This window comes from Lontra canadensis, unplaced genomic scaffold (assembly GCF_010015895.1).
Source record: "Lontra canadensis isolate GAN:19392208 unplaced genomic scaffold, GSC_riverotter_1.0 scaffold4, whole genome shotgun sequence".
Classification (NCBI taxonomy): domain Eukaryota; kingdom Metazoa; phylum Chordata; class Mammalia; order Carnivora; family Mustelidae; genus Lontra; species Lontra canadensis.
Genome location: NW_022630998.1, coordinates 40529046 through 40556963, shown reverse-complemented (window position 1 = coordinate 40556963; position 27918 = coordinate 40529046). Strand labels below are relative to the sequence as shown.

Genomic DNA, 27918 nt, shown 5'->3' with positions numbered 1-27918 from the left:
TGCATTTTATATACATATACATGTATTTTACACACGCACATTAAAAAAGAACCTTTTTATTTGCTTTTTTTCCTTACACTTCCAATTTTGGTATTGGTGAACAGTTCCTTTTATTACCTTTTATTTCATATTAAATCATTACATGTATTAAATCTGTGTATGGTCTTTATCCTGTTCCATTGATCTGCTTGTACCGCATTGTTTTAAATAAGGTAGCTTTATATTACTATCAGGACAATGCACTTTTAATGTCTCGTAACAGTTCCTCAGCATTACTCCATTTTTCAAAATTTATTTGCGAAGTTTTTATCTTTTATTAATATTTATTAATTCCAACTAAATGGTGTTGCTTTAATACAACAATAAATGGCTTATACTTTCTGCTGTTACCTTATTTTACCCTGTTGTTACCTCATCTACTTAAGTAGTATTTAACGTAGCCAAGCCACATATGTATCTTTTTTACTAGAGATCGTAATTAGAAAAGTTTTATTAAAACTTCTGATAAGGTAATATATTTCCTTTGACATAACTGTGATGTTATTAATATAGCAACATTCTCAAAAAGTATTTAAGATCTTTACTATATAACACTTATAGAAAGGAAAAAAATTAAATGGCTTAAATTCAGCATCAAAACCAAGAAGTTAAATGAGAATGGTGTGAATGCTAGAATTGGCATTCACAAAGTGTCCCCACACACCAACAAAAAAAGAAGCTATAAAGGTAACTAACAACCTTTTGAATATACTCTGCCAAAGTCCCATCATAGTAACTTTTTAATTGAAGTTAAGGAGATTACTAAACTTTCTGTGGCACATGAAAAATCCTGAAAAAAAAATACAATAAAACAAGATATATGTATTCCAAAAATGAACATTCAGTTATTCCTAGACATTGTTACTTCTTAGAGGATTAATTTATATTGTTACTTAAGCCAAAGATCCCTGTAGTCAATCTAAGCAGTTAAATAACTTTGTTTTTCTCAAAAATCACTTTTTTGTTGTTTTTAAGATGGCAAATACTGGAAATTTCATAAGGTATAGTAATGTAATTTATAAAATATGTCAGCACAATACTAATATCTTGTAGAAAATGTTTTGAGTATTTAAGCTGCTTTCTAAAATTAGAAAGACCCAGAAAATATTTGACTTCTGAAGATAAAGCAACATTTGTACAGTCTTTTTTTAAAGTCTCTTGATAGAAACAGCTCTTGGTTCTGATTTCATTTGGTTTATTTTCAAAACATGATATTTGATGGCAAAGAATAGGATCTTTTGAGAGTTCTTGTGCAGTTTTGATCTCTGTGAAGGTGTTGGATTGAACAAATGCAGCCCACAGAATTTAAAATTTGAACACTTGAATATACAGGATCATGCAGTTTAGGGAATTCTGAAGATTTCCCCCAGTGATTTTTCAATGGAAAATTGTCTTTCACAGGACTTTTTCCCTTAGTCTTATTTGAGGTGGTGTCTTTCTCTTCCAGTGCCCGAGCAAGCATGTAACTAACTTTTCTTTGATGAGCCAGAGCTTCTTCTTTATCATTCAACTGCACATACAAAAATTAAAATTATATTAGTTAGGGGTGCCTGGGTGGCTCAGTCATTTAAGCATCCGAGTCGTGGTTTCAGCTTGGGTCACAATCTCAGGGTCATGAGATCTAACCGAGTCCCCCATTCAGGGTTCATCGTGCTTACTGGGGAGTCTGCTGGAGAGTCTCTCTCCCTCTGCCCCTCCCCCAACTTGTACACATGCTCGCTCTCTCAAATAAATAAATCTTTTTTTAAAGATTAAATACAAATATACCCATTAGTCAGTAAATCACAGAATATAGAGCTATAGTCAGAAGAATTTTTCTCAAAATGTTCTATCTTCAGTCATTGTAAATAATTAGGTATCTACTGATTCCCAAATAATATACTACACATTTCTGAATAATTTTTTTTAAAGTAAGAACAGAAAGCAGCATTCCTTCTGCTGAAGCTTTTGTAGATCATCTGAAGAAAGAGAGGGGAAAACATATACATGGTGTGTGTATATATGTGTGTATAATATTAACATGTACTTACCTCTGCAAGAGAATAGTGAAGTTATTTATGTGAAATTGTTTTTATACATTTATATGAGAATAACTAACTTGAACACTTCTATAGATAAGTATGTTCCTATAGCATGAATCTTCTAGTTTAGTCATCTATGAAATGGGGATAATAGGACTGATTTTCAGGATTGTAGTGATGATTAAAGGATATAATGTGTGAGAAAGTTGCCTTGTACACCTTAAAAATTCCTGAATGGCGTGGATTGTATGCATACGTGCAGATGACAGAGGTGCCTGCAGTTAATTACAGGGGAGCCCCCTCTTTTCAGAGGTGAAGCTTTAAACTTGTACAGGAAGAACATGAATGGGAGAAGTGGGAAGAGCGTGCAGGGAATTTAAGATGAAGACCAAAACTGGAGGATGGTACATCAGCTGGGAAAAGGGCATAAAAGGCAAGTACAGAGTGTTAAAGAATTACATTTTAAAAAAAGTTGAATTAATAGGAAGCAGAAAGATTAACTTAACCACAACCTGTAACAAAAGGAAAGCAAAGATACTAACCAACTCTGTCAGCATCTTAAAGACTTCCTGAGGGTTATTCTGGTCATGGGTCTTCTTAGAATTGTTTTCTGAAGGGAGCATCTGCAGCAGTTTCTGCCCTAAGGTCTTCTTATTTCCTTGTGATGGTAATCCTAAAATCGAGCATGCAAATCCAACTGAGACATAAAAAGACACTCAACTAATATAGTTCCTGGAATAGAGGTAAGTATGAACCAGGGATAATTCATTTGTAAATCAGTCAGGAGGTGGTTCTCTTCAGGAGGCCTCTAGTGAGTCAGGCATCACAGTGTACTGGGAGGGGAACACAGACTTTAGAGCCAGGATGGCAAATGGAGGTTGAGAGGGCCCACAGTCTAAGGACCCAGAGCAATGCCCTCCCTGCTTGCCACTCCCATCTCATTGTACTGCTGCTCCTCTGGACAGCATGCAGTCCACATTAACAGCAGCCTTCCAGAGGAGGCAGCAATCCAGTGTTGTATGTAAAATCTCCCAGTGTTAAATGTCGGCCACTTACCCCTGTTATTTGAGAACACTGTGCACACCCAACAAAACATGGCCTCTGAACCATGCAAATTCTGTTTTAGAGCAGAAAGACCTGGACTTGAACCCTTATTTAAGCACTTTCTAAATGACCTTGGACAAGGTCTCTGAGCTTTTGTTTCCTCACTTCTAGAATAATAGTACCTATGCCTCAGAATTTGCTGTGCCATTAAATAATAGAGCAGAGGGGAATGCTGGGAGAAGGGAGTGGGCAGTTAGTGTTTAATGGGTAAAGTTTCTGTTTGGGAGGATGAAAAGATCAAGTTGTAGAGATAGATGGTTGTGATGGTTATAAAACAATGTGAATGTAGTAACATTTAAAAATGGTTACAATGGGGGGCGCCTGGGTGGCTCAGTGGGTTAAAGCCTCTGCTTTCGGCTCAGGTCATGATCCCGGGGTCCTGGTGGGTTAAAGCCTCTGCTTTTGGCTCAGGTCATGATCCCGGGGTCCTGGGATCGAGCCCCACATCGGGCTCTCTGCTCAGCAGGGAACCTGCTTCCCTTCCTCTCTCTCTGCCTGCCTCTGTGCCTACTTGTGATCTCTGTCTGTCAAATAAATAAATAAAATCTTTAAAAAAAAAATAAATAAAAATGGTTACAATGGTAAAATTTTATATATGTATTTTATCACAATTAAAAAATAACAGCACAGTTGTGAAAACTAGCCCAGGTACAGACATAATGTTTTAAAGTCTATATCCCAAAATCTGTACACTGATGATGTTCTTCATAGAAAGGATGCAGTTTTATAGCAGATGGTACAAAAATTACAGATTTACACAAAGAAAACATCAAGAATGCCTTTGGAATGCTCTGCAAGTGATCTAATGGAAAACAGAACAGATAAGAGACACTTCCCTTTACACCCAATCCTGATAAACCACAGTAACTGGAGCTCACTCCTGTCCTCTTCCTCCAGCAACTGGGGCAAAAGGAGAAAAGCCAGACAAGCTGATGTGCTCATCAGCTGTGATGAGGGATGAATCTCTATTTACAGTCTAAAAAAAAGAAATATGCTTATAACCTATCTCTCAGAACTCGTCTAAGCTGCATATCAATGACAAAAGTTGATGCCTTAACGTGTTGACCACATACAAGAAAATGACGTGTGACAGTCATCCTGTACCTTTTCGGATTATTGAAAAACATGAATAAAATCAGTCTTATCACTAAAGAACTGACAGAGCTACTGACATGTGTATGGACTTGTAAAGGCCTTTCTGGGATGAACCAGTTATTTTAAATTCTGCTTCCAGTCTCTTCAGGGTCTTAATGGAAAACATCAGGAGCTATACCTATCAAATCATATTTTTTATAGAAAAGTTCTTGAGGTTCCTATTAGCTAAGAAAGGCAGAAGTTCTGATATGAAAGAATATATATACTCAAGTGCTGAATGTATATGAATCTACCTCTTAGGAAAAAAACAGCTTTTTCTACCTATCACTAACTACCCTTGTGGCCAACTTGCATGCACACTTTGGGGGGTCTTCTGTGCCAGGTGACAGAATGCGGCAGGCTTTTGTAAGATTAACCATGCTTTCCCTTCATTCTTTCTCCCCTAACGTTCCTCCTTACCTTCCATCAAAACAAGCAGTTAAAATCAGATTTCCAAAGGGATTTACCTTCACTTTGCATCACAAAACACTAAGGCTGTCCTCAAAGACAGTACCTTTGAAAATTTAGCAGTCCAGTTGCTATCAAGAGACTAATTTAGAAGAGGTGCCTGAAGATCACCTACACATTTGTTGTCCTTGACAGATACTCTTAAGACTTAACATCGATTCCTAAAAGCCTAAGTATATGGACTATATTTGCTTATTTCTCTGGCAGAATCACCTCCCTTGAGCCAGACTTAGACATTATTATTAGCCAGCTCAGTGATTTCTTTTGTAAGTCTCAAATCAAAAAATGCTTAGAAACTAATTTCAGGACTGTGGAATGCCTCTTTAAGAATGAATGTTGAGAAATATGTTTTCCTGTGTTGCCCTGACTTCTCCCTGATGAAAAATCTAAATATGTAACTCTTACGATCTGTTTCTGTCTACTTTCATACTTGTTCACTGCTTCTATTTTTATTACTCCTGTAAGCTTAGCACTTTACCATTTCAGCAAAGAGACAGGTAAAGTTTAGTTAATGAAGCTAAAATATCACATTAAGTGTTGCTATTAGGAATATATACCATTGGAAAAAATATTTAAAACAATAGGTTATTATTAAAAGTTTTATTTTTAATATTATAAGATTGTTATTACCCAAATTCATCTGAAAATGAGAGAAACTGGAATTAGGATTATGGATTTTGACATATTAAAAACATTTAGAAGTACAGTCCTCTCATGATTTTAATATTAAATTATAAACTTCACTGTAATCTCCCTTGACTAATAAAAGATTTCAAATTGGAATTTAATTGGAATTTTAAATTACAGCGCTAGGAGTTGCACTGAATAATTCTGATAAATGAAAACATACCAACATACTTAGAGAAACTAAGATTTCTAAAAAAGTAATAGCTAATTGGATTATATTGGGTGATATACTTCAACTGTAATTTTATTCTTTGATGCCATTTTCATATACTTTGTTTCCTCTAGTACAGCAGTACTAAAAAACAGCCATGAACTTTGCTAGGTTTGTGAACCAAAACTTAAACCTTAACTTCTGTTTCATTTTTATGAGTATTAGTATTTCCAACTTAAGACTTTTCCTCTACCCCTCAGTATCTCTTTAGAATCACACTTTTTTTTTTTTTTAAGATTTTATTTATTTATTTGACAGACAGAAAGATCACAAGCAGGCAAGGAGGCAGGCAGAGAGAGGAGGAAGCAGGCTCTCCGCAGAGCAGAGAGCCCAATACGGGGCTCGATCCCAGGACGCTGGGATCATGACCTGAGCCGAAGGCAGAGGCTTTAACCCACTGAGCCACCCAGGCGCCCCAGAATCACACATTTCAACAAAGTTTAATTAGATACATTTAATGTTGGGTTTTAGTATTTTCATTATTACTTCCTAGGCAGTTTCCCTTTAATCAACTGGCACTTTTACAAAGTTTTCCCACAAAACATGGTCTTGTTTAAATGAGACAGATGATTAGTAAAAAAAAAAAAAAAGAGAGAGAGATTATTATTTTAAGATTTCAGTGATCCTATTACCTCCTCTGCATATGTAACATCCAGTCTCCCCAATCTTCCGCAGTTACTAAATACTATAATAAATCACAACTATCTTGTGATATTTCAATTATATTATCCATTGCATTAACTGTGCTTAATCAACTTTGATTATAACCAGAAACAACTAAAATTACACCTCATTATTGCCTTTATAATTCATATTTACCAGGCTCTTTAAGGTGCTTCCAATTTATCCATTTTGTTCCTTTTTTATACATTTTATCCATTTGTGTCAATCTCAGTGCCTGGTCATTTTTCCTCATTAATTGTTGCTCAAATGCAGTTCTGAATGCATCTGCCATTATGTAAGCTTCTTCTTTACTCTTCTGCAAAAGCCCCAGCTAGTTTTGAAAAAAAGTTTGAGAGGTGTTAGAGGCAAAACGTAACAATTCTTGCCTGAATGCTGAATCAGATTAGCAAATGTAGTCTCCCTGCCTAGTATGAGTCTAATGTCTGATCTAGTCCATCTGCTTAAACTAATTAGTACTTGCTAATTCCCCTCTATAGTAGCTGCCCTCTCTGAATTAAATTACCAGAAGTTTTCCTCGTGGTGCCTGACCATTCCTTGTTAATCCATTTCTTGGACCTCACCATATTACCCTAGACAGCCCTGTGTGTGTCCTGCCCAAAGAGTAAGAATGGAGGATGCCAAAGGCTGAATCTCAGTACTATCTTGGGCCATTCCAAACAATATCACTGAAAATAATTACGAGTATCATCTTTTACATTCCCGCCATAGCTGACCCTGACTCTGATGTGTAATCGTATACTTTTGTTAACGAATTACTTATGTTTAACTGATATTTTTCCTATATCTGAAGACTTAAAATTCCATACTTCAATAAAGGTAAAATATGTTTAAAATTATGGTCCATGTTCTGTATTTGTTATTAAGACTAATAATAAGGGCAAATGTCCTTTGATTAAATGCCAGGCACCTGCATGGTACTATGCTAAACATTAAATGTCTGCTTCCTCTATATCGTTGCAAGAGCCCAGTAACTAGTTATTACTCTCTGTTTAACATATGTTAAACCCACACACCTAGAAAATTCTAGAGCTAAGACTCAAACTTAGGTCTGGCTGGTACAAAGGTTCCTTCCACTGTATCTTGCTGCTTTTCTAATGAGCTTCATGTTTATCTCCCCATTTATCAGAGTTATGGATCCTAGTGATTTTAAGCAAGAGTGTGTAGTATAGTAATTTTTAGGGCCATTTTCAGAGAAAAGAAATATACATGTAGTACAGACTTGGTCAAACAACTTCATGTTGACACCATTATTAGGCCAAGTACTATTTGTATTTTAGAACCATGTAAATAGAATCTAGTTTATAAGTTAATTCTATCACATAAAACTAAGAATAAGTTCCATAGCCAGTGACTACTAAAATGAAGCTAATTATTGCAGATATTTTCCTTTATTCTATTACGGGAGAAAACCAATTCTTTAGTGTTTTGATAATACAATACCTCCTGTTCGAGCTTAAGAAGCATTTTGCGAGCAGATGCTGCCATTTTGGCACAGGCGCAGGGACTCCCTTCAGGGCCATGGCAAAGGCAGGCTCCAAGGACAGCAAGCTTTAAATCCAAAAGCATTACTCCCATTACTAAATGTCATACTGCCTAGCTGCACACACAAACATAAGGGCGCACACACACATGCACATTTCTATTCAAGCATCTAATTCAAAGAACCTGGAAAGGAGAAAAAATAGAAGAAAGCTGAGACAAGGATTTCAGGATCCAAGTGAAAATTACAAATGAGGAAACAATGTTATTACTTGGAACAAAACAAAGGAATTCTACCTTGCTGCTTTTCCTTCTCTAAAACCTTTAAGTGGGTATCAGTTTTCTATAGTTCTGTATCCCTGGCAGCAAACTGAACTGAAGAAAGTATTAACACCCACCATGTGTTATTTCTTATGACTGAGCTTGGTCCTGCTGCCCAGCATCTACTCCAACCAGTTCCCACCAGGGAGAGGTACATGCTCAGAAATGATGAAATGACTTAAAATATGCCAGGAGAATAATCATCCTTCCACTTCTAAAAAATACCTGTCATCATGGAATGTGAGACACAGCTAACACAGCTTCTGCTAAAACTATAAAAATAAGAACTAAAAGGGGCAGGAGGTGGCCAACACATCTTCTAGTGTCCAAGAATATAATGCATGGACATGCCTGGTGCCAGTAAGTCTACAGAACTCCCCTGAGGAACCCGATGGGCCTCTCTTCCCTCACTCTCAAATTACTAAGGATAGTGCTATTCTAGAACATGGAGCAGATGGTGATGGAGAAAAGGAAAGTAGAAAATTTCCCTCTTGTTCAACTTTCCAACCTGTTTACCCACCTCAAGACCTGAAACCTCTGTAAAACCACTTTTATCGTGGCACACGTTTTCTAGAGCCACCATCTGCTGTTTGACATCAAGCATGGCGAGGGCCTCCAAATACTGTTGATTTAAAACTAGGAAGGGCCAAGGAAGAGTGTTAGTTATGAAATTTAACTCCAGCCTCACCTAATTCAGTTATACCAACATCATACACTCCTTTAAAAAAAATGTTTTTTCCATACACTCACTCCTTACAAGCAATGCATATACACAGACATTGCCTACTACATCTGGCGCCATCCAGGAAAAAATTATCAAGTGAGATAATACACAGGTAACACTAGATTAAATATTACTATTTTTAATGTTGAAGTATCTTAATTTTGCCACCAGAGTCTGGTCATTTGCTCAAAGAAAATTTGCAGGATTTTCAAAGAGAACATAGAAATGCAACTTATTTGCACTTGCTGGATAGTTAAGACAATCAGATGATATACCACCTACACAAACTCTATCGGACTTGTGTTAGTTTTCACAAGAAGCTCTCAACCCAACATTTAGAACTAGACGCATCCTCCTCTCTACTGAGGAGGAAATAGTAACTTTCCCTCTCTCATTGCAGGGTGAGATGGTAGAGAGGGAGAAGATGTGGCTATGGGCAACTTCTGTCCTGAACTAACCTAACAAGGAGAAATCTACCACAGTTACTGAACAACAGAAAGTGCCCCTCACAGGTCCATGACCTGATTTAGAACTTTGTCCCTTTCAAGCCACTAATTTAAAAGTTTCTACAAAGAATGAAGAACCAAAAAAAAAAAAAAAAGGGGGAAGGAAGAACCAACATTTCTTAAAATTTTATAAAAAGTTGATGCCATCTTAATATTCTTAAGACACCTTACTATTCTTTTATTAGCTTTTGTCATAAAGTGGCTCATCACATATAATGGCTGTATATGTATAAGCATACATGTAAAAAATTTCAAGTTTTTAATGTGTCATATTGAAAAATTAAGAATATTAATTTTAGCAATAAAGTCACAGAAGATATTTTTGAGAGAAAATGTTGAATTACAGAGTTACATACGTTCCTACTAATGTTCCAAGAAAACATATACTTACTAAGCTTCCTCAACATTGGGTGCTCTACAGTTTTGTTTTACACTGAGTATAAAAACTATAGGATAAAGGGGGAATGGGGAAAAATACTTAGTGGATATAGGTTTTATTTTGGAGTGATGAAAGTCTTTTGGAACTAGATGTTTGCAAACATTGTAGGTGTTAATGAATTATGTACTTTTGAATGGTTAGGTTAATTTTGTTAATTGAATTTCACCTAAATTTTTTTTTTAATTGCACACACCCTAAAAGATGCATATCTATCATCCTTAAAGTATATTACTTCAAAATAATAGCACCGTGTCTATCAGTATGTATGTTCTTAACATAGAACACTCTATTTAAAAATGATCTTCTGGGGCACCTGGGTGGCTCAGTGGGTTAAAGCCTCTGCCTTCGGCTCAGGTCATGATCCCAGGGTCCTAGGATCGAGCCCCACATCGGGCTCTCTGCTTGCCAGGGAGCCTGCTTCCCTTCCTCTCTCTCTGCCTGCCTCTCTGCCCATTTGTGATCTCTGTCTATCAAATAAATAAATAAAATCTTTTTTAAAAAAATAAATAAAAATAAATAAAAATGATCTTCTAACATAATATTTTTAAAGAATCATCAAACTATCACTCTTTACTTACGTGCATTTTCTGACTTGAGCATTTTAATTTCTTCTGTTTTTACATTCAAAGTTTCTTGGAGGACTACATTTTCACAGTTTAGCCTAGGGAAAAAGTACCCTCCATATAACTAAAATATTAACATTTCATGGCTGAATAAGATTTTTATCTCATAATTAGAACACAAAAACCCAAATAAAAATTTTCTTACTTCAGAACAGTCTAGAACATATATGAGTCACAAAACAAAAACAATTTAAAAGAGTGTGGTAAGAATTGAACATACTCAATTCTTCTGTATATTTAGCTGAGAAAGCATCAGAAGTATCTCAAATTAAAAAATAAAAAATAAAATAATAAAAAGTTGTGGGGGGGGGGGGCCTGGCTGGCTCAGTGGGTTAAGTGTCTGCCTAACACTTGATTTCAACTCAGGTCATGCTCAAGTTGTGATGAGATCAAACCCCATGTCAGGCTCCACGCTAGGCATGAGCCTCCTTAAGATTCTCTCTCCCCCTCTCCCTTTAATTAATTAATTAATTAAAGTAAAAAATAGAGAAGCAGGGGTACCTGGGTGGCTTGGTCAGGTAAGCATAGGACTTCAAGTTATCTCAGGGTTCTGGGACTGAGCCCCAAGTGGGGCTCTGCACTTAGTGCGGAGTTGGCTTTTCCCTCTATCCCTCACACACTCTGTCTCTCTCTCAAGTAAATAAAATCTTTAAAAAAAAAAAGGGGCACCTGGGTGGTTCAGTCAGTTTAGCATGTGCCTTTGGCTCAGGTCATGATCTCTCAGTCCTGGGATTGAGCCCTGCTCAGCGGGGAGCCTGCCTCTCCCTCTCCCCTTGCCCCCGTTCATCATGCTCTCATCATCTCTCTCGCTCCCCCTCAAATAAATATATAAGATTAAAAAAAAAAAAAGAAGAATCAGAAATATCTCTAGGGCATCCTTCTGAATATTCATTCTCCTTACTAAAGTTTTAAAGATTTTTTATTTATTTGATAGACAGAGATCACAAGTAGGCAGAGAGGTAGGAACAGAGAGAGAAAGGGAAGGAGGCTCCCCACTGAGCAGAGAGCCCGATGTGGGGCTCGATCCCAGGACCCCGGGATCACGACCTGAGCCGAAGGCAGAGACTTAACCCACTGAGCCACCCAGGCTCCCCGTTTCTCCTTACTAAAGTTTTCATCATCTTAAACACCATGTATAAGTTTAGGCCAACTTCAGAAACTTGCATAAAGAGGTACATAGTTCATAACTGCAAAATATTAGGAACAAAGTGCCTGTCTAGGAGAATGGTTGAGTACACTATGGCCCATCCACACAATGGGGTGGTTTCCAAGATATATTATTAAACAGAAAAAACAGTTCAAAAGACTACAGTCAACTATTTGATGTAAGAAAGGAGAAATAAGAGAACACAAATATGCCCATTTGTGCAAAAGGAAACACAGGAAGGATAAATCAGAAAATAGTGAGACTGATTATCTACAGATGGTGAAGAAAAGGAAGGATGCCAGGAGGCTGGGAATGGGGTAGGCATGGGGGGAGAATGACATTTCTGACTATACCTCAAATAGTTCTGACTTTGGGAAGCATGTCCGTGTTTTACAAAGTCAAAAATAAACAAGCTGAATAAATCAACAAGGATGGTGGAAAAATAAGAATAAAAATAGAAACAAATGAACTAAAATGAACAGTATAACCATACTAAAGAGAAAAAAGTAAACAAGTTTTAATTTTTTTCAAAGATTTATGTATTTGAAAGAGAACACAAGCAAGCACAGCAGTGGGGTGGAGCAGGAGGAGAGGGGGAGAGAAACTCAAGCCGACTCCTCGCTGAGCATGGAGCCCAATGCAGGGTTCGATCTCACCACCCTGAGATCATGACCTGAGCCAAAACTAAGAGTCAGATGTTTACTAGCATAATTAGCAAATCAAATTAAAAAAGAGTATTAGGTTGATATCTTAATTTTGATAATTTTGTTATGGTTATAAAAGTCCCTTTTATTTTTTTTTAAAGATTTTATTTATTTATTTGACAGATATCACAAGTAGGCAGAGAGGCAGGCAGAGAGAGAGAGAGAGGAGGAAGCAGGCTTCCTGCTGAGCAGAGAGCCCAATGCGGGGCTCGATCCCAGGACCCTGGAATCATGACCCAAGCTGAAGGCAGAGGCTTTAACCCACTGAGCCAGCCAGGTGCCCCAAAAGTCCCTTTTATTAACAGAGTGAAATATTTAGTCATGAGGCCTTTTATGCAACTTACTCTTAAATGGCTCAGATATCTATACATATTTAACTACAAAGAAAGAGAGAGGAAGAGCATGTGACTTTTGATCTCGGGGTCATGAGTTCAAGCCCCATGTTGGGAGTGGAGATTACTCAAATTAATAAATATTAAAAATAACAAATATATAGATAAATTATATACAAAGAAAAACTATAGAATAAGAATATACAAACCTGTCATATTTTTGGGTCCATGATTCCTCTATATTTTTAAATCTATTCTGATCAAATTCTATTTCCCACTGCAAAGCATTTATTTCCTATAGAAAGAAAATAGCACTTTTCATGGACAATTACTACAAGTAAATCACTTCAGGACATTGTGAACAGCTGAAATAAATCGTTAATTACTTAAAAGGAATAGGTTAAAGAGAAACTAATTATTCAAAAAGAATCTGTGACATTTGTAAACACCTATAACGTGCCTTTTTAGCACTCAAGAAAAACTTTGCCAAACCTTCCTATAAGAAATAGCTTCAAATTTTGCTGCTCAGAACCTGCATTCCTCATTGTCCCCACTCCGAACCCATACAGACCCCCACAAACAAAACACATGCTTTGAAGTTTGAGCCCAGGACACTGTCATCAAGGGAGACTACAACAGGCATAGGAACAAGACCTTCCAAGATGATTCCTGACTACTGTTTTAGTGACCATGAGATGGTCAGAAAGAGGCAGGCCCTGCCAGGCAGGCAGAGAAAGAAAAATAGGAAGTGTCAATTTGGCACTAACGTAAAATAAGGAAATAAATCTTAATTCTTTGCTTGTGTAACAATATGTTTTGGACTGTAAGCTCCAAAAGGGAAGGGTCTGTATAAAATAGAAGCACAACTAAAAGAGGGTAAGCACAAATGACACAGCCATTGATATAGTGATTTTTAAAGGAAATTCTATTTGAAAGCTCAGTGCACTAAACAAGTCTATACTAAAAGTGGCAAATACCTTCTCCAAGGATCTCTTTTGTTCCATAGTTTTTTGAAGCATCATTTGGGTGTGACTCGTGGCTTTGCCAAATATTGCCTAAGAAGAATAAGAATCATATCAGTACAAATTAAGTTTCTCATTAGTTTCTCATTAAGTTTCTCATTACTCCTATATACAGAGTAAGGTTCACAATAGAACACCAGAGAATTTCCATAGAGACCACCTTTTATGGAGAATTTGATAGTTCACATGTCAAAAGATCTTCGTTTGATTCTCCTGATGCATCTGGGAATAAATGAAAGAACTTTCCACACAAAGATTGGTACATGAACAAATAAAGCAGTGTTATTCATTCATTCATTCGACAGAGAGAGACTCAGCGAGAGAGGTAGCACAAGCAGGGGGAGTGGGAGAGGGAGAAGCAGACTTCCTGCAGAGCAGGGAGCTCGATGTGGGGCTCGATTCCAGGACCCTAGGATCATGACCTAAGCCGAAGGCAGACACTTAACAACTGAGCCCCAAGCAGTGTTATTCTTAAGAGCCCAAAAGAGGAAACAGTGTGTGCCCATTAAATGGTGAATGGATAAACAAATATGGCTTATCCATACAATAAAATATTAGGCAATAAAAAGGAAGAAAGTACTGACACATGCCCACCATGCCTCAAAAACATGTTAATTCAAAGAATCCAGACACATATTCTAGCATTCCATTTATATGAAATAGAAAAGACAAATCCAAAAGACAGTATGGAGATGAGTTGTCTAGAGTGGGGGATGGGAATGGGGAGTAACTGCTAATGGGTTAGAACTTTCTTTTGGGGAATAATGAAAATATTCTAAAATTAGATCATGATGATGGTTATACAACTCTAAGGTCAGCAAAAATAAACTGTATACTGGAAACAAGTGAAATCCATAACATATAAAATTTTACCTCAATAGAACTGTTTTAACAATCTCCACCTCAAAAAAACAAAACAAAACAAAACAAAAAAAACCTATATTAAGCACTGATGCTTTTATTTTAAAAGATAAAACCAGGGGCGCCTGAGTGGTTCAGTGGGTTAAAGCCTCTGCCTTTGACTTGGGTCATGAGCCCAGGGTCCTGGCAGGGAGCATGCTTCCTCCTCTCTCTCTGCCTGCCTCTCTGCCTACTTGTGATCTCTGTCTGTCAAATAAATAAATAAAATCTTTTAAATAAATAAATAAATAAATAAAGATAAAACCATACTACCTATGGTAGGAATGTGTAAGTGACCAAAATTAAAAAATAACTTCTTACCATGCTTTGAAGAATTTTCAGTGCTTCCTCTTTACCTTCAAGTTGCCTTTGAGATGCCTCAAGTTCCGTTTTTAAAAGTTCTACCTCCTAAGGGGAAAAGTAAAATTAGTCTAGGTATCTGTAAGATATGCAACTCCCCAAATGATCACTTTGGATAGTTTACAGTAAGCTCAACACTCTGATACCCAGCACTTTGAATCTAAGCATTCTGACCTTACAAAAGAGGCTAGAAATTCCTCCAGGTTTCCTAAGCAGCCCAGGCAGGCTTTAGACTGAAACTCTCACCATCGGGTACCTGTTGTAACTAAAAGCCCAGACCTTTTGCTTTTACCCTTCTAGACCACACAGCGAATAATCTGAAAATAATCTAAAATAAGCATGTGATCATCCACAAGCTATAGTACCTATCATCAGCTGAATTATGTCCCTCCCAAGTAAAGATACATCCAAATCCTAACTCCTGGTACTAAGAATGTGATCTTATTTGGAGAGAGGGTCTTTGCAGATGTAATCAGATTAAGATGAGGTCATACTAGATTAGAGTAGGCCTCAGTCCAAGACTGCTGTCCTAACACAAGGGAAGTTTGGGCACAGACACAAAGGGGAGAAGGCCATGTGACAACAGAGGCAAAGACTGAGTGACAGCTATAAACCAAGGAAGGAGGAGACTGTCAGGGGTAACCTCCAGAAGCTAGGAAGAGATTCTCTTCCTAAAGAGAATCTTTAATCTTAAATTTTAAGATTTAATCTTTAAATCCTTTAAAGAAGGATTCTCTTCTAGACCTTCCAGAGGGAACATGGTCAACTGACCTCTTGATTTCAGATTTCTAGCCTCCAGAACTGAGAGACAATACATCTGTGTAGTTTTGTAAGTCATCTGTTAGTGGTGTTTTGCTACAGCAGCCCTGGAAAACGAATCCCGTAGCTTGGTAGCTTTCCCCAGAAGAGTAAGAAATACACGTTACATAGGCTTCCTGTTCCCCAAAAGATAGGGACCCCACAGAGATACTCCTACTCCCAGCAGCGCCTGGGAAACCTGCTGTTCTGACTTCCAAGAGGTTAAATGAAGTCAGTTTATATAAGGCCACACACACAGGTAAGACAGATGGAGGGCAGTTCGTAACTCTTTTCTCCAGGAGCAGATTAGAGAAGTTGTGAAAGACTGGGGTGGGGGTGGGGGTGGTGAGGCAAGCTGGAGGGCAGTTTATGTAAACATAGCTTTCTTGAGAGAAGAGGAAGATAAGAAAGGAGGCCAGTTGAAAGTCAAGAGCCTCACACCGTGGCTCTCTGAGAATATCTGGAAAGCCAGCGTGGTTTTCCAGACATTTGTAGTATTACTTAAAATATCAGTGGGCTTTTTGTTCACATGAGAATTTTTATATTAGCCAGAATACTTACCTCTAAAGTAGCCTGAAGACGTTGCTTTAATTCTACATTTGACAATTCCAAATTAGAATCTGTTAGGAAAAAAACAAAACAAATACTTTTTAGATTTTTTTAAAGATTATATTTATTTAGGGGGGCACAAGCAGAGAGAAAGGCAGAAGGAGAGGGAGAAGCAGGCTCCCTGCTGAGCAAAGAGCACACCTGGGGCTCAATCCCAGGACCCTGGCATCATGACCCTAGCCAAAGGCAGACGCTTAACGACTAAGCCACCCAGGAGCCCCAACAAATACTTTTTTAAACTAGTTAATACAGGACATCTGTTTACAAAATATCAAATACAACTTTTTGTCAAGATGAGAGAATTGTAATAAATCAAATAATAATAAAAATAGGTAGCTTAATTAAGGGGCACTGGGATTGAACCCCATATCAGTTTCCCTACTTAGCGGGGAGTCTGCCTCTCCCCACTCCTTCTCCCTGCCTGCCACTCCCCCTGCTTGTGCTCTCTCTCACTATCTCTCTCCATGTCAAATATATAAAATCTTAAAAAAAAAAATTGCACAAATGAAAAGATACATATTTTGAATAAAAATACTCTTTAAAAAGAAACTCTCTAATAAAACTGTTGTTAATTAATTGGTTAATGACTACATGCCAAACAGTATTTAAAAACATGAATGTTGGAGGGGGAGGGTAGCTCAGTGGATTAAAGCCCCTGCCTTCGGCTCGGGTCATGATCTCAGGGTCCTGGAATCAAGCCCTGCAGCAGGCTCTCTGCTCAACTCCGCCCTCCCCCCCCAACTTCTCTCTGCCTGCCTCTCTGCCTACTTGTGATCTCTATCTGTCAAATAAATAAATAATTTCTTTAAAAAAAACAAAACATGAATGTCGGTGAGTGAAATAAATTTTGGTGTTTGGCTTAAGTCTGATCAATGTAGTGATATGAATATCTAAGAAATAAACTGTTTAATTTCTTTCTAAGGAGAATGACCAGAAGTCTCCTGTAGCTTCAATTATTCTCTCTTTAATGTGATCAATTGAGACATTAAATTGAGCTTCCCAGGAGCTTCATTTTCATTGTGGTCTCACTGGCAATAGAAAAACATGAAAGTGGTAAATTACAAGCAAGAAGATTAAGAAGAAGAGGAAGAAAAGATTTTTTAGAAAGAGTATTTTGAGGAACATTAAAAACTTCTCAAAACAATTTCTTCTTTGCTGTTCTGAACTTTCAATATGACCGTATCGGAGGCAAAAACTAAATCTTGTTCTTATTCTGATGGCACAAGGCCCCAAGCAGAAACAAGTGACATTGGGTTGGCAGTGACAAGTCCTGTTGTAGTAATACTTGTGGTAGGCAGACAAGTGGCCCTAAAGATGACCACATCTTAATTAATCCCCAGAACCTGTGAATACAGGGCAAAAGGGACTTTGTTGGTATGATTAAATTAAGGACTAAGAGATTATCCTGGATTAGCCAGATGATCCCATTGTACTCACCAGGGTCCTTATAAATGAAAGAGGGAGGCAGGAAAGTCAGTGTCAGGGTGAAACAGCATGAGAAAGACTACCAGCCATTGCTGGCTTTGAAGATGGAGAAGGTGGCCACGGGGCAAGGAATGCTGGTGGGCTCTAGAAGCTGGAAAAGGCACAGGAATGGATTCTCCCTTAGAGTCTCCAGAAGGAACACAGCCCTGCCAACATCTTGACTTTAGCCCAGTAAAACCAATTTTGGATTTCTGACCTGCAGAACTGTAAGATTATAAGCTATTGTTTTCTTAAGGCATTAGATCTGTGATAATTTGGAAATTACCTGTTAGCGATTAAGAAATCAGTACAATATCCTTATGTAGGATCAGGCTAATTTGAGATAAAAGTCCATAGCCCAACATGACAGGAGCTCATACTTTTATATCTTGTTTTTATCCCATTCATTTCCTCATGTTCTTACAAAGGCATCTTAGCATCATGTGCGATTTTCAACATCTTGCAAAATGAAACCCAACCTCTATGCATGATAAGGAATTGAAAGAAAAATATATAAATAATCCCATCCTAATTTCAAGAGGGATTATGAAAGCTGGGGGCTAAGATCCTCAGCTGCAGCCTGTTTTCTGTAAATCTAGAAACCTTGTTTCTTAAATTATTCTCATTTTGTTCTACTTTGTGTTCATTCCACTTGGGTGGGGTAAGTTTTACTACATGGATTACAGAAGATTTGGCCAAACAAAAGCTGTGCCACCAGGCAGATGTGAAGTCACCCCTGGGTTCCCAACCGTTCTGAAGTTGTCACATTCTATCACGACAAGATCCTGAATTTTATTTTTTCCTTGATATATGGCATAATTTATTTTTTGTTCTGATAATTTAAGATTAATCTTTTGAGAGGCACCTGGCTGGCTCAGTCGGTGGAGCAGGCAACTGTTGATCCCCGGGTTGCACTCACTACCCAAGGTTAAGTGTAGAGATTTGCTTTTAAAAAATATTAATTTTTAAGGGAAGGATTTCATGACTTTCCTAAAATAACCAGAAACATATATGTTTTGTCTGGAACATGCCTTCCCCAGATAAGTTCTAGGCTTGGACATGGTTTCATTCTGGTGCTCAAGAGCCACCTCCTTAGATGGGTGATATAAGGCCTGACCCTTGCCTGGAAGAGCATATGCCAGCCCTTCCAAATACTCACAGTTGTCTGTGGTCACACCACCCTGAATGTGCCCGATCTTGTCTGCTCTCATAAGCTAAGCACGGTCGGGCCTGGTTAGTACTTGGATGGGAGACCAAATACTCACTGTCCCTGCGCTTTCTACTGCCTCGAGTGACATAGCTGTTAACTGGTAGAGTAATTTTTTCTTCTCTACTAGAATGTGAACTTCATGACATGGAGACTCTTTTGTTCACTAATGTTCCCAGAGCCTAGAACAGCCCCTGGCATCTAAGAGGTACCCCATGAATACTTGAATTAAAAAAAAAAAAAAAAGGATGAGGCATACCACTAAATCACCACACACGAAGGCAAGGTAGGTTATCACTGATATCACTAACGTATCTGTATTAAGGCAGAATAACTACTCCATTTGTACAATCCTTGAAAATAGAAACGTGGGTTACTTTTGTACTATCACCAATCCCAAGAGGCGAATAAAGATGAATTTCCAGAATCCACTACAGTGACCTACTGTCTGGTGTTGGAAGAGTGAAAGCACTGATAAAATTCACAGCAGAGAAGGAGAAAGAAGAGGGCACTAGACACTCTTACTGCTGCTACTTTGTCGTCTGGAGTGTGAAGTTCTGTGGTCTTCTGGGTATGTATCTTGCAAGCTCTCATGCCTGGAGTACTGGAAAATGGCACCACTTCTTTCCTCTCCCTTTCCTGGAAATGGGGGTGGGCTAAAGTTCTTGCCATCAGATCTTTTTCTCGATGTTGACAGGTGTGAAACTTGGATTTCATAAATACTGCCAGGCCTTCTTCCGAGACCATACCCTAAGTCACCTTCTGCCATGTCATCATCTTCTGTTTCCCAGGTCCGAACCTCTGCCTCACTCGGGGGCCTCACCACCCTGCTCATCAGCCAGATGCTGTATTCAACATCAGGAAAGCAGGTTATCTGTGATTAAGAGAAAGAGTAGTTTAAAGACCATCAGTATAATAAAGTTGGGTTTTAGCAGGGAGAAAAGTTTCTTTCTCCATTATACAGGCGTGACTATCCCAGCAAGGCATCAGCACACAAACAGCCCTTGCAATCCTATTCATTTAACATTTAAGGACCTCTTAGGTAGAAAAAAGATCCAACCTCTTATTTCAAAGATTGCAGGGAATGGTAAGGAAGCAGGAAAATCTTTTTACTGAATCTAATAATCTCCTGATCAGGATAAAGCAGATCAGCCTCTGCCAAGAAAAGAGACGAAAGGGTATGGTTTTCACAAAGTCTAAGAGCTACATAGAATTCAGGGAGTCTCTGAAAACTGGGACTTGCAGTAACTATAGAGACCACCTGCCTCTGTCCCTTCACGGGGCTTCATGCCCTTTAGGCGCTTGGCGTTCTTAGAGCCTCTCCTCTAGCTCTACTTGGTTCACCTTCTGTTTCTATGAAGACACAGTTCAACTGGGATGATCTTCCCCAGGCAGCCGCTCAACTGGTTCTTCACCTCCTTTGTATCTTTCCTTCAGTGGCACCTCCATGACCGACATGGGGTCTAAAAGTGCAAATCCCTCTCCCTCCCACTTCCCTGCTTTATTTTTGCCGCACTTAGGACCTTCTAACATACCCCTCCCTATTTTACTCATTTTCCCAATCACACCACTGAAAGGGGGAAGGCAGTATAAAGGTGGGGTCTAGGAAAGTAGGAGTGGCTTCTGCCCTGCCTATGATGCCTCTCAAAAGGTAGGGCAACCTGAAACTTCTCTGCTGAAGCCCAGACCTGCTCCACGGCTCTAAGTGGAAAGTAAGCTCTTTAAGAAGAGAATATTTTGTCTGTTTGGCTCATCCCTGCGTTCCCAATGCCTAAGACAGTATCTGGGACATAATCGGTACTCAAGAAATACTTAAATAAGTGAATGAAGGAACAAATAAATGCATTGAAATATTCTCCTGTCCAGCAGAAAAACAGTCACCTCTGCAAGGCTCTGCATACTGTGGAGCTAAGTGCCTGCCATTCTTCCCAGAGGAAAGATTCCAGATAAAAAGGCTTTACTGGGGCGCCTGGGTGGCTCAGTCTTTAAGCGTCTGCCTTCGGCTCAGGTCATGATCCCAGAGTCCTGGGATCAAGCCCCTCATCGGGCTCCCTGCTCAGCGGGAATCCTGCTTCTCTCTCTCCCAGTCCCCCTGCTTGTGTCCCCTCTCTGTGTCTCTCTCCATCAAATAAATAAATAAAATCTTTAAAAAAAAATGCCTTATAGTGCCCACCACTAAGCCCTCCCTGAGGAAAGACCACTGACCACTGGAGGTACCTAGCCCAGGGGCTGGAGAGCACCTTAACTGCTCAGCCTTGTTCCTCTTGCACGGAGTACAGCTGAGAAGGACTTTCGCCACCAGGCATTTCAAAACCTCTATTGTGATGTACTTGTTTAGAAACATCTCCTTTTCTCAAGACTCATTAAAAAAATAAATAAATACATCTGACATCCTCTCTAAATATCCTGCTGTTTAAATAATTGCTTACCAGAACTTAAAAAAAATAATTAGATCTGGGGCGCCTGGGTGGCTCAGTGGGTTAAAGCCTCTGCCTTCGGTTCGGGTTATGATCCCGGGGTCTTGGGATTGAGCCCCACGTCGGGCTCTCTGCTCAGCGGGGAGCCTGATTCCTCCTCTCTCTCTCTCTCTCTCTCTCTCTCTGCCTGTCTCTCTGCCTACTTGTGATCTGTCAAGTAAATAAATAATAATTTAAAAAAATAATTAAATCTAAGTCTTGCATTTTTTTAGTGAGATGTTTCTCTTATTCTTCCACTATTAAAACCACACATAGGGTGCTGGGTGGCCCAGTTGTTTTTTTAAGCAAAAATAAATAAATGAATAAAAGGGACCTTTAACTGGATTGAGGAACAAGATAATAAATGAATAAAAGGGATCTTTAACTGGATTGAGGAACAAGTTGTGCCCTCCTACCTAAGCAAATTATTAAACTAGATGCTTTAAATAAGCACCAGTTCTTTTTCAGTGATGTAATAATAGCACTTGTGGTTTACTTTCTGTGTGCTAGGCACCACTTAAGTGTTTTACTTAGATTGTTCTATTTAATCCTCACTTTGCAAGACAATACTGTTATTGTTTAAGTCTAGACAACTGAACTTAATTAGGCACAGAGTGGTTAAGTAACATAGCTAACAAGAGGTAGAACCAGATTCTGAATTCTGATCCCTAATGTCAGAAACACGGTGGCGCTCTTAGCCACAGCTTTCTGTCATTTGAAGAACCTGAATGAAATTAACATCAGAATAAACCACATTCCTATCATTTATAACATCAAACAGAACTGAAAGTAAGTCATTTTTTACCCAAATTTTTACAAAATCATCTTGGCTCCTTTACAAGTTTATTTCCAAAATAAGTAAATTTGTCTATTTTTATTTGTCAAAATAGAAAATCCCTAAGAAGCTGTGTTTTTACCTCTATCGCAAATTCCTGTTTGTAAATGCAATCTCACACCTCTGTGTAAGGAGGGTGTGGTAAGGACTAGGCAGCCGGCAGTGGAGAAAATGGAATTGGTCAACACAAAGGACAAAAGTAGCAAGAGGAAAGAGTAAGCAATCGTGGGATTAGCTAAGAATATTTTTTAGTGTGCCACATAAATTCAGGTATCATGGTTCTTTCTGCCGTTAACAGGTGAACATAAATGAACTTACCCACAATCCAGTACTCCACCGTTTTAAAAAATCTCACTTTGGGAACTGCTGGCTGTGTACTCTCCCACTTTTTATATACTAATATTCATATGTAATTCAGTTAAACTAAATTACTTTTAGAACAGATGCCTCCTGGGGCACCTGGTGGCTCAGTTGGTTAAGCGACTGTCTTTGGCTCAGGTCCTGATCCTGGAGTCCCGGGTCTCTGCTTGGCGGGGAGTCTGCTTCTCCCTTTGACCTTTTCCCTCTCATGCTCTCTTTCTCTCTCATTCTCTCTCTCTCAAATAAATAAATATTTTTTTTAAAAGGGAGGGGTGGCGCCTGGCTGGCTCAGTGGGTTAAAAGCCTCTGCCAGGGTCCTGGGATCCAGCCCCGCATCGCATCCGGCTCTCCGCTCAGCGGGGAGCCTGCTTCCTCCGTGCTCTCTCTCTGCCTGCCTCTCTGCCTACTTGTGATCTCTGTCTGTCAAATAAATAAATAAAATCTTGAAAAAAAAATAAAATAATTTAAAAAAAAGAACAGATGCCTTCTAAGAAAGGGAAAATGTTTGAAGTTACTAATGTTCCAGTCAGGCAGTTTTAAAAGGATTCAGTGTTGAAAACTAGGGAGGCAGCAGGGTATGTGACAGAGAAGGCCCTGACTCAGGAGGTCTGAGTTCAGATTTTATTCCACTACTTGCTGCTCTGTGATCTTGGGCAAGTCCTTTAACTTTTTGAGCATGTCTTCCAGTCTCCAAAATGGGTTTAAGCTTAACTACTTCATAGGGTTATTTGGGGTGCCATCGATGCCTTTGAAATCAATGTTCATTGACTTGGAATTTGGGTATCAGTTTCTTTGTTAAATGAGAGGATTGGATAAGCTGATTTTTTGGTTTTTTTAAGGCTCCAAAATTCTGCTTCTATATCAGCACTTCCCAAAGTGTGCCCTGTGGAACACTAGTTCTACGGATTATTAGGTGTTGCTAGGAATAAAAGGGTTCTTCTAGTTTTATTTTTCTATGTTAGTACAAGCTATACATGACTTCCCCAAAATTACACAGATAGTGACAGAACCAGAACTAGAAGCCGTATCTCTGGCTCCTGGCCCACTGTTCTGGTCACTTGGGAAAAGCCATACGATGAACAGAAGGCAATGAGCAATCTTCCTACATCTGCACTCAAACAACTCTCTGGAAAGTGATCACTGACTTCCTAATTGCTAAATTCAAGATCTAGGCTTGCCCCTCAGCCTCTCCCACCTGTGCATAAGCTGTGACACAACTCATTTGCCACACCCTCATGTGCAGGCTCCCCATTGATCTTCGCTCCTCAGCCCTATGAGAATGACTGCCTGCTCAGGCTCCTTTTCCTCTTTCTGTCCCTGCTGGGTATATTTGGCTTCCACCAGTAAACACAAATACATACACACTTCCAGCTGGATGTCCTGACCTAATTTAAAGACAGACATTCAAAAAAGAAATCAGTGCCCTCCCACCCCACACTAGAACTCATCAAGTCCTCTATTTCTGCATATGTATCATTCAAGCTCCAAAACACCCAGATCCAAAACTTCGGTAGTTCTCTTTTCCTTGATCCCTTCAGTTACCAAGTCCTCTAGGCCTATAAAATCTCCCCAAACCATATCCTTCTTTGTATATTATCTTTGCAGCCCTAGCTGAATTTATTACCTCTCCTGGGCTAAACCAGTAGTTCCCTAGTTGTTCTACTCCAAGCCATCCTATACACTGCTGCTCCAAGCACAGATCTAGTGATGACCTTCTCTTACCCTAAGACGTTCCATGGTTCCCATGGCATATATAATTAAAGTGTCACCCTGTTACATATAATGAGACTTTAGTTTTTACTTCCCATTTCAGCTGTCACTGGTCCCCAGACAGGCTCTGTGCTTCCATTAAGACGGACTGCACCTACTGGGGCACCTGGGTGGATCAGTGGGTTAAGCCTCTGCCTTTGGCTTAGATCATGATCTCAAGGTCCTGGGATCAAGCTCTGCATTGGGCTCTCTGCCCAGCGGGGAGCCTGCTCCCCCCAACCCCCCAGCCTGCCTCCCTGCCTACTTGTGATCTCTGTCAAATAAAATCCTAAAAAAAAAAAAAAAAAGGATTGCACCTGCACCTAGGTCTCCTCTATGCAGTCACCTTCAAGCCTCCGCTGGTGCTCTTCACCACAGGAAGGCTTTCTCCTCTAAGTCCCCCTCTGTTCATGACAGACACTTCCTCCAGTAGCCCTCCTGATGCTCCTGAGCCGGATGTGATTTCTCCTAGCTCTCTATTGTACCTTTTTATTTTTTATTTTTTTTTTAAGATTTATTTAGAGCGAGTGAGTGGGAGGAGGAGCAGGGGGAGAGAATCTTCCAGCAGACTCCCACTGAGCGTGGAGCCCAATACAGGGCTCGATCTCATGATCCATGAGATCATGACCTTAACAGAAACCAACAGTCAGATGCTTAGCAGACTGAACCACCCAGGCATGCCATTTTTAAAAAGTTCTTTTTTTTTAAGTTTTTAAGTAATCTCTACACCCCACCTGGGGCTCAAACTCAGCACCCCAAGACGCAGAGTCACATGCTCTTCTGAGGTAGCCAGGCATCTCTGCCTTTTTAATAGTCCTTCCTGACATTTTTATTCCACATGCCCCTTCTGCAAGGAGTATCCAAAGACGTGATAGACGGAACTGAAAGAAAAAAGACTCCTGCCCAGAAAACTTGGACTAGAAGCATCCACACCCACTAGCCTGACAACTCCTGCCCTAGCAAACAGGTTGGTCAAACACACCTAATTCCTGTCGGGCTCGGCAAAGAGGAACTATCGTGGGCCTACCCTGGTGAACAATGGCCTGCTACATCCTGCTCTGGCATTTTTTCAACTTTTTGTGAAAATAATTTGAGATTTACATTACGTTGCAAAGACAGTGCAGAGATTTCCTGTATACCCTTTGCTGAGACTCCTCTGTTAATATTAGAGTACAATGATCAAAACTATAAGCTGATATTGATTCATGCCATTAACTAAACCCCAAACTTTATGAGAATTTTCCCACTTCTACTGATGTCCTTTTGTGTTGCAGGACGCTACACTGCATTTAATGCGCCGTAGTTTTAAGACTAATAGGAAAAATAAAAGGAGGGGGAAGCGGCAGAAACAGAATTTTTCAAATCGATTCCTTATTTTTTCAACGTGAGAAAACACCATTAAACTAGCATTTAGGGGAAAAGCTGCCCGTGTGCCAGCTTGTCCACAACCTGCCGAGTTTCCACGAACCCGCGCAGCGCGGGCCCGGGGTCCTCCCCCATCCTTCCCCACCAGTCGGGCCTGGCCCCGCACTCCCACAGCGTGCGTCGCAGGGACGGGATCCCGGCTTCCGACTCCGCGCGCAAGACCCCCGCCGCCCTCGCACCCACCCACCGCGCTCACCTGGCGCCGAGCGTCTACGCCGTGCGCGCCGCCGCCCTCCAGCCACGTGAGCGCGCGCCGCCCGGACCGGAAAGAGGGGCGAGGCCGCCGAGGGAAGAGGCCGCGGAGGGAATAGCTCCCCTGGCGCTCGGCGCAGTGTGGGACGCTTCCGCGGCTCGCCTTAGTCGCTCGCTCTCTGTCCCCCTGCCGGTCCCAAGATTTGCCCAGTACGAGTGACCGAACTAGAAATGGCAGTGCGAGACTTAGAAAAAGAACAAGACGGTGTATGCGTCAATAAAGGTAAAACTGAGGTGGTTGAAATATGAAGTGTCCAGAGGTCCCGCAGGAGGAAGCTGGATCCGAGCTGAAGTTCAGCGGTGCAGGTGGACCAGGAAAGCAGGCTGTCGGCGCTGAGAAACGAGGAGGGCTTTGCAGGCCAGGCCAACGGCTGGGGCAAAGGCGTGGCAGTGGGAAGGAACAAGAGGGGCCTTAGAGAGCTGCTGTTGGGAATGATTCCCGTGGATTTCTGGAGACGGGCTCCAGCCCCCTTCAGCCCCACCAGAACGCGCCAAGTCAGTAGCTTCATTATCTGAGTGAAGTGATTTTGATAGTATTTCCTGATACCCGACGTCCTTGAAGTAGCTGAAGGGACTTCATGGTGGTCCAGACACTTGGCAGGATTTAAAGATTCCTCTGGATTAGAAACAAGCTCATGAACCTTGCCTTCACAGTAACAGACGTCTTTTATTCCTCTTCTCCAGATCCACCCCATATTTCCCTTTACCACCCACTTCCCCCAAGGAAACATGTGGAAAAGCAGACATAGAACAAGATCACAGTTGGGCTCCTGGGTGGCTCAGTGGGTTGAGCGTCTGCCTTTGGCTCAAGTCATGATCCCAGTGCCTGCTGCTCCCTCTGCTTGTGCTCTCTCCCTCTCTCTCTCAGATAAATAAAATCTTAAAAAAAAAAAACAAAACAACAACAAAAAACAAAAACCCAAAAAGACACAAGATCAATGCTGTGTGCATGTTAGATGCTTGGGGGACTTAAGATTATCTTAAGAGAGAAAAAAAAAAGATTATTTTAAGAGATTAATATATTTACAACTTTAAAGTCAGTTTGCTTACTACTTAGTGTATTCAATAGCTTTGCAAACCAAAAATAGTTTTTCTTAAAACTTTGACCTATTTAAAATAGCCTTCTTTACCCTAAAAATATTTCAAAACTTTATCCCTAGAAAAACTTTAACTTTTTTTTTTTTTTTAAGATTGTATTTATTTGACAGAGACAATGAGAGAGGGAACACAAACAGGGGGAGTGGGAGAGGGAGAAGCAGGCATCTTGCCGAGCAGGGAGCCTGATATGGGACTTGATCCCAGGACCCTGGGATCATGACCTGAGCTGAAGGCAGACATTTAATGACTGAGCTACCTAGGCACCCCTATTTTCTTTGTCAGACTTCTCCAGAAAGTAAAACTTTGAATGCATGCATATAAAATTTTTATTTAAAAAAGACATAAGTCCTAGCGCCTGGGTGACCCAATTAGTTGTGTTTGCCTCTAGCTCAGGTCATGGTCCCAGGGACCTGGCATCTAGCCCCACCTTGTGCTCCCTGCTCAGTGGGGAGACTGTTTCTCTCTCTCCCACTCCCCCTGCTTGTGCTCACTCTCTGTCAAATAAAAAAAAAAAAAAATCTTTAAAATAAATAAATACGACATCAGTCTAAAGTTGGTTTTCATCACTATATGCAATGCTGCTAAATTATTACATAACAAATGTGTGCTGAATGTCTTTAAAAACTTGTATTTACCAATTTGAATACCTTTCAAATCTGATGTGTATTATTTAACAGCTTTATTTAGCTTTTAGCCACATAGCATACAATTTAAAGTATACAACTCAATGATTTTTAGTTGTGTAATCAGCGCAACCAAT

General features: G+C 39.8%; 2 protein-coding genes across 2 annotated transcripts in view; one reads left to right on the top strand and one right to left on the bottom strand.

Annotated features, from left to right (window-relative positions):
* CDK7 (cyclin dependent kinase 7) overlaps positions 1-2614 on the top strand; it is a 37767-nt gene extending 35153 nt beyond the window's left edge. Inside the window, exon 12 of the mRNA XM_032849171.1 lies at positions 2371-2614. Within this exon, the coding sequence (XP_032705062.1) occupies positions 2371-2384 (14 nt within the window). The 3' untranslated portion in view covers positions 2385-2614. The remainder of the gene's footprint in view (positions 1-2370) is intronic.
* On the bottom strand, positions 41-26724 carry CCDC125 (coiled-coil domain containing 125). Its single transcript, XM_032849244.1, is given in 15 exon segments — positions 41-1549; positions 2603-2733; positions 6484-6658; positions 7789-7896; positions 8669-8784; positions 10396-10478; positions 12833-12918; positions 13601-13678; positions 14867-14953; positions 16265-16323; positions 19509-19857; positions 26005-26098; positions 26130-26166; positions 26169-26283; positions 26285-26724. Coding segments are annotated over 15 exon segments (2112 nt in total). The 5' UTR covers positions 26570-26724; the 3' UTR covers positions 41-1240.
* Between the last annotated feature and the right edge of the window lie 1194 nt (positions 26725-27918).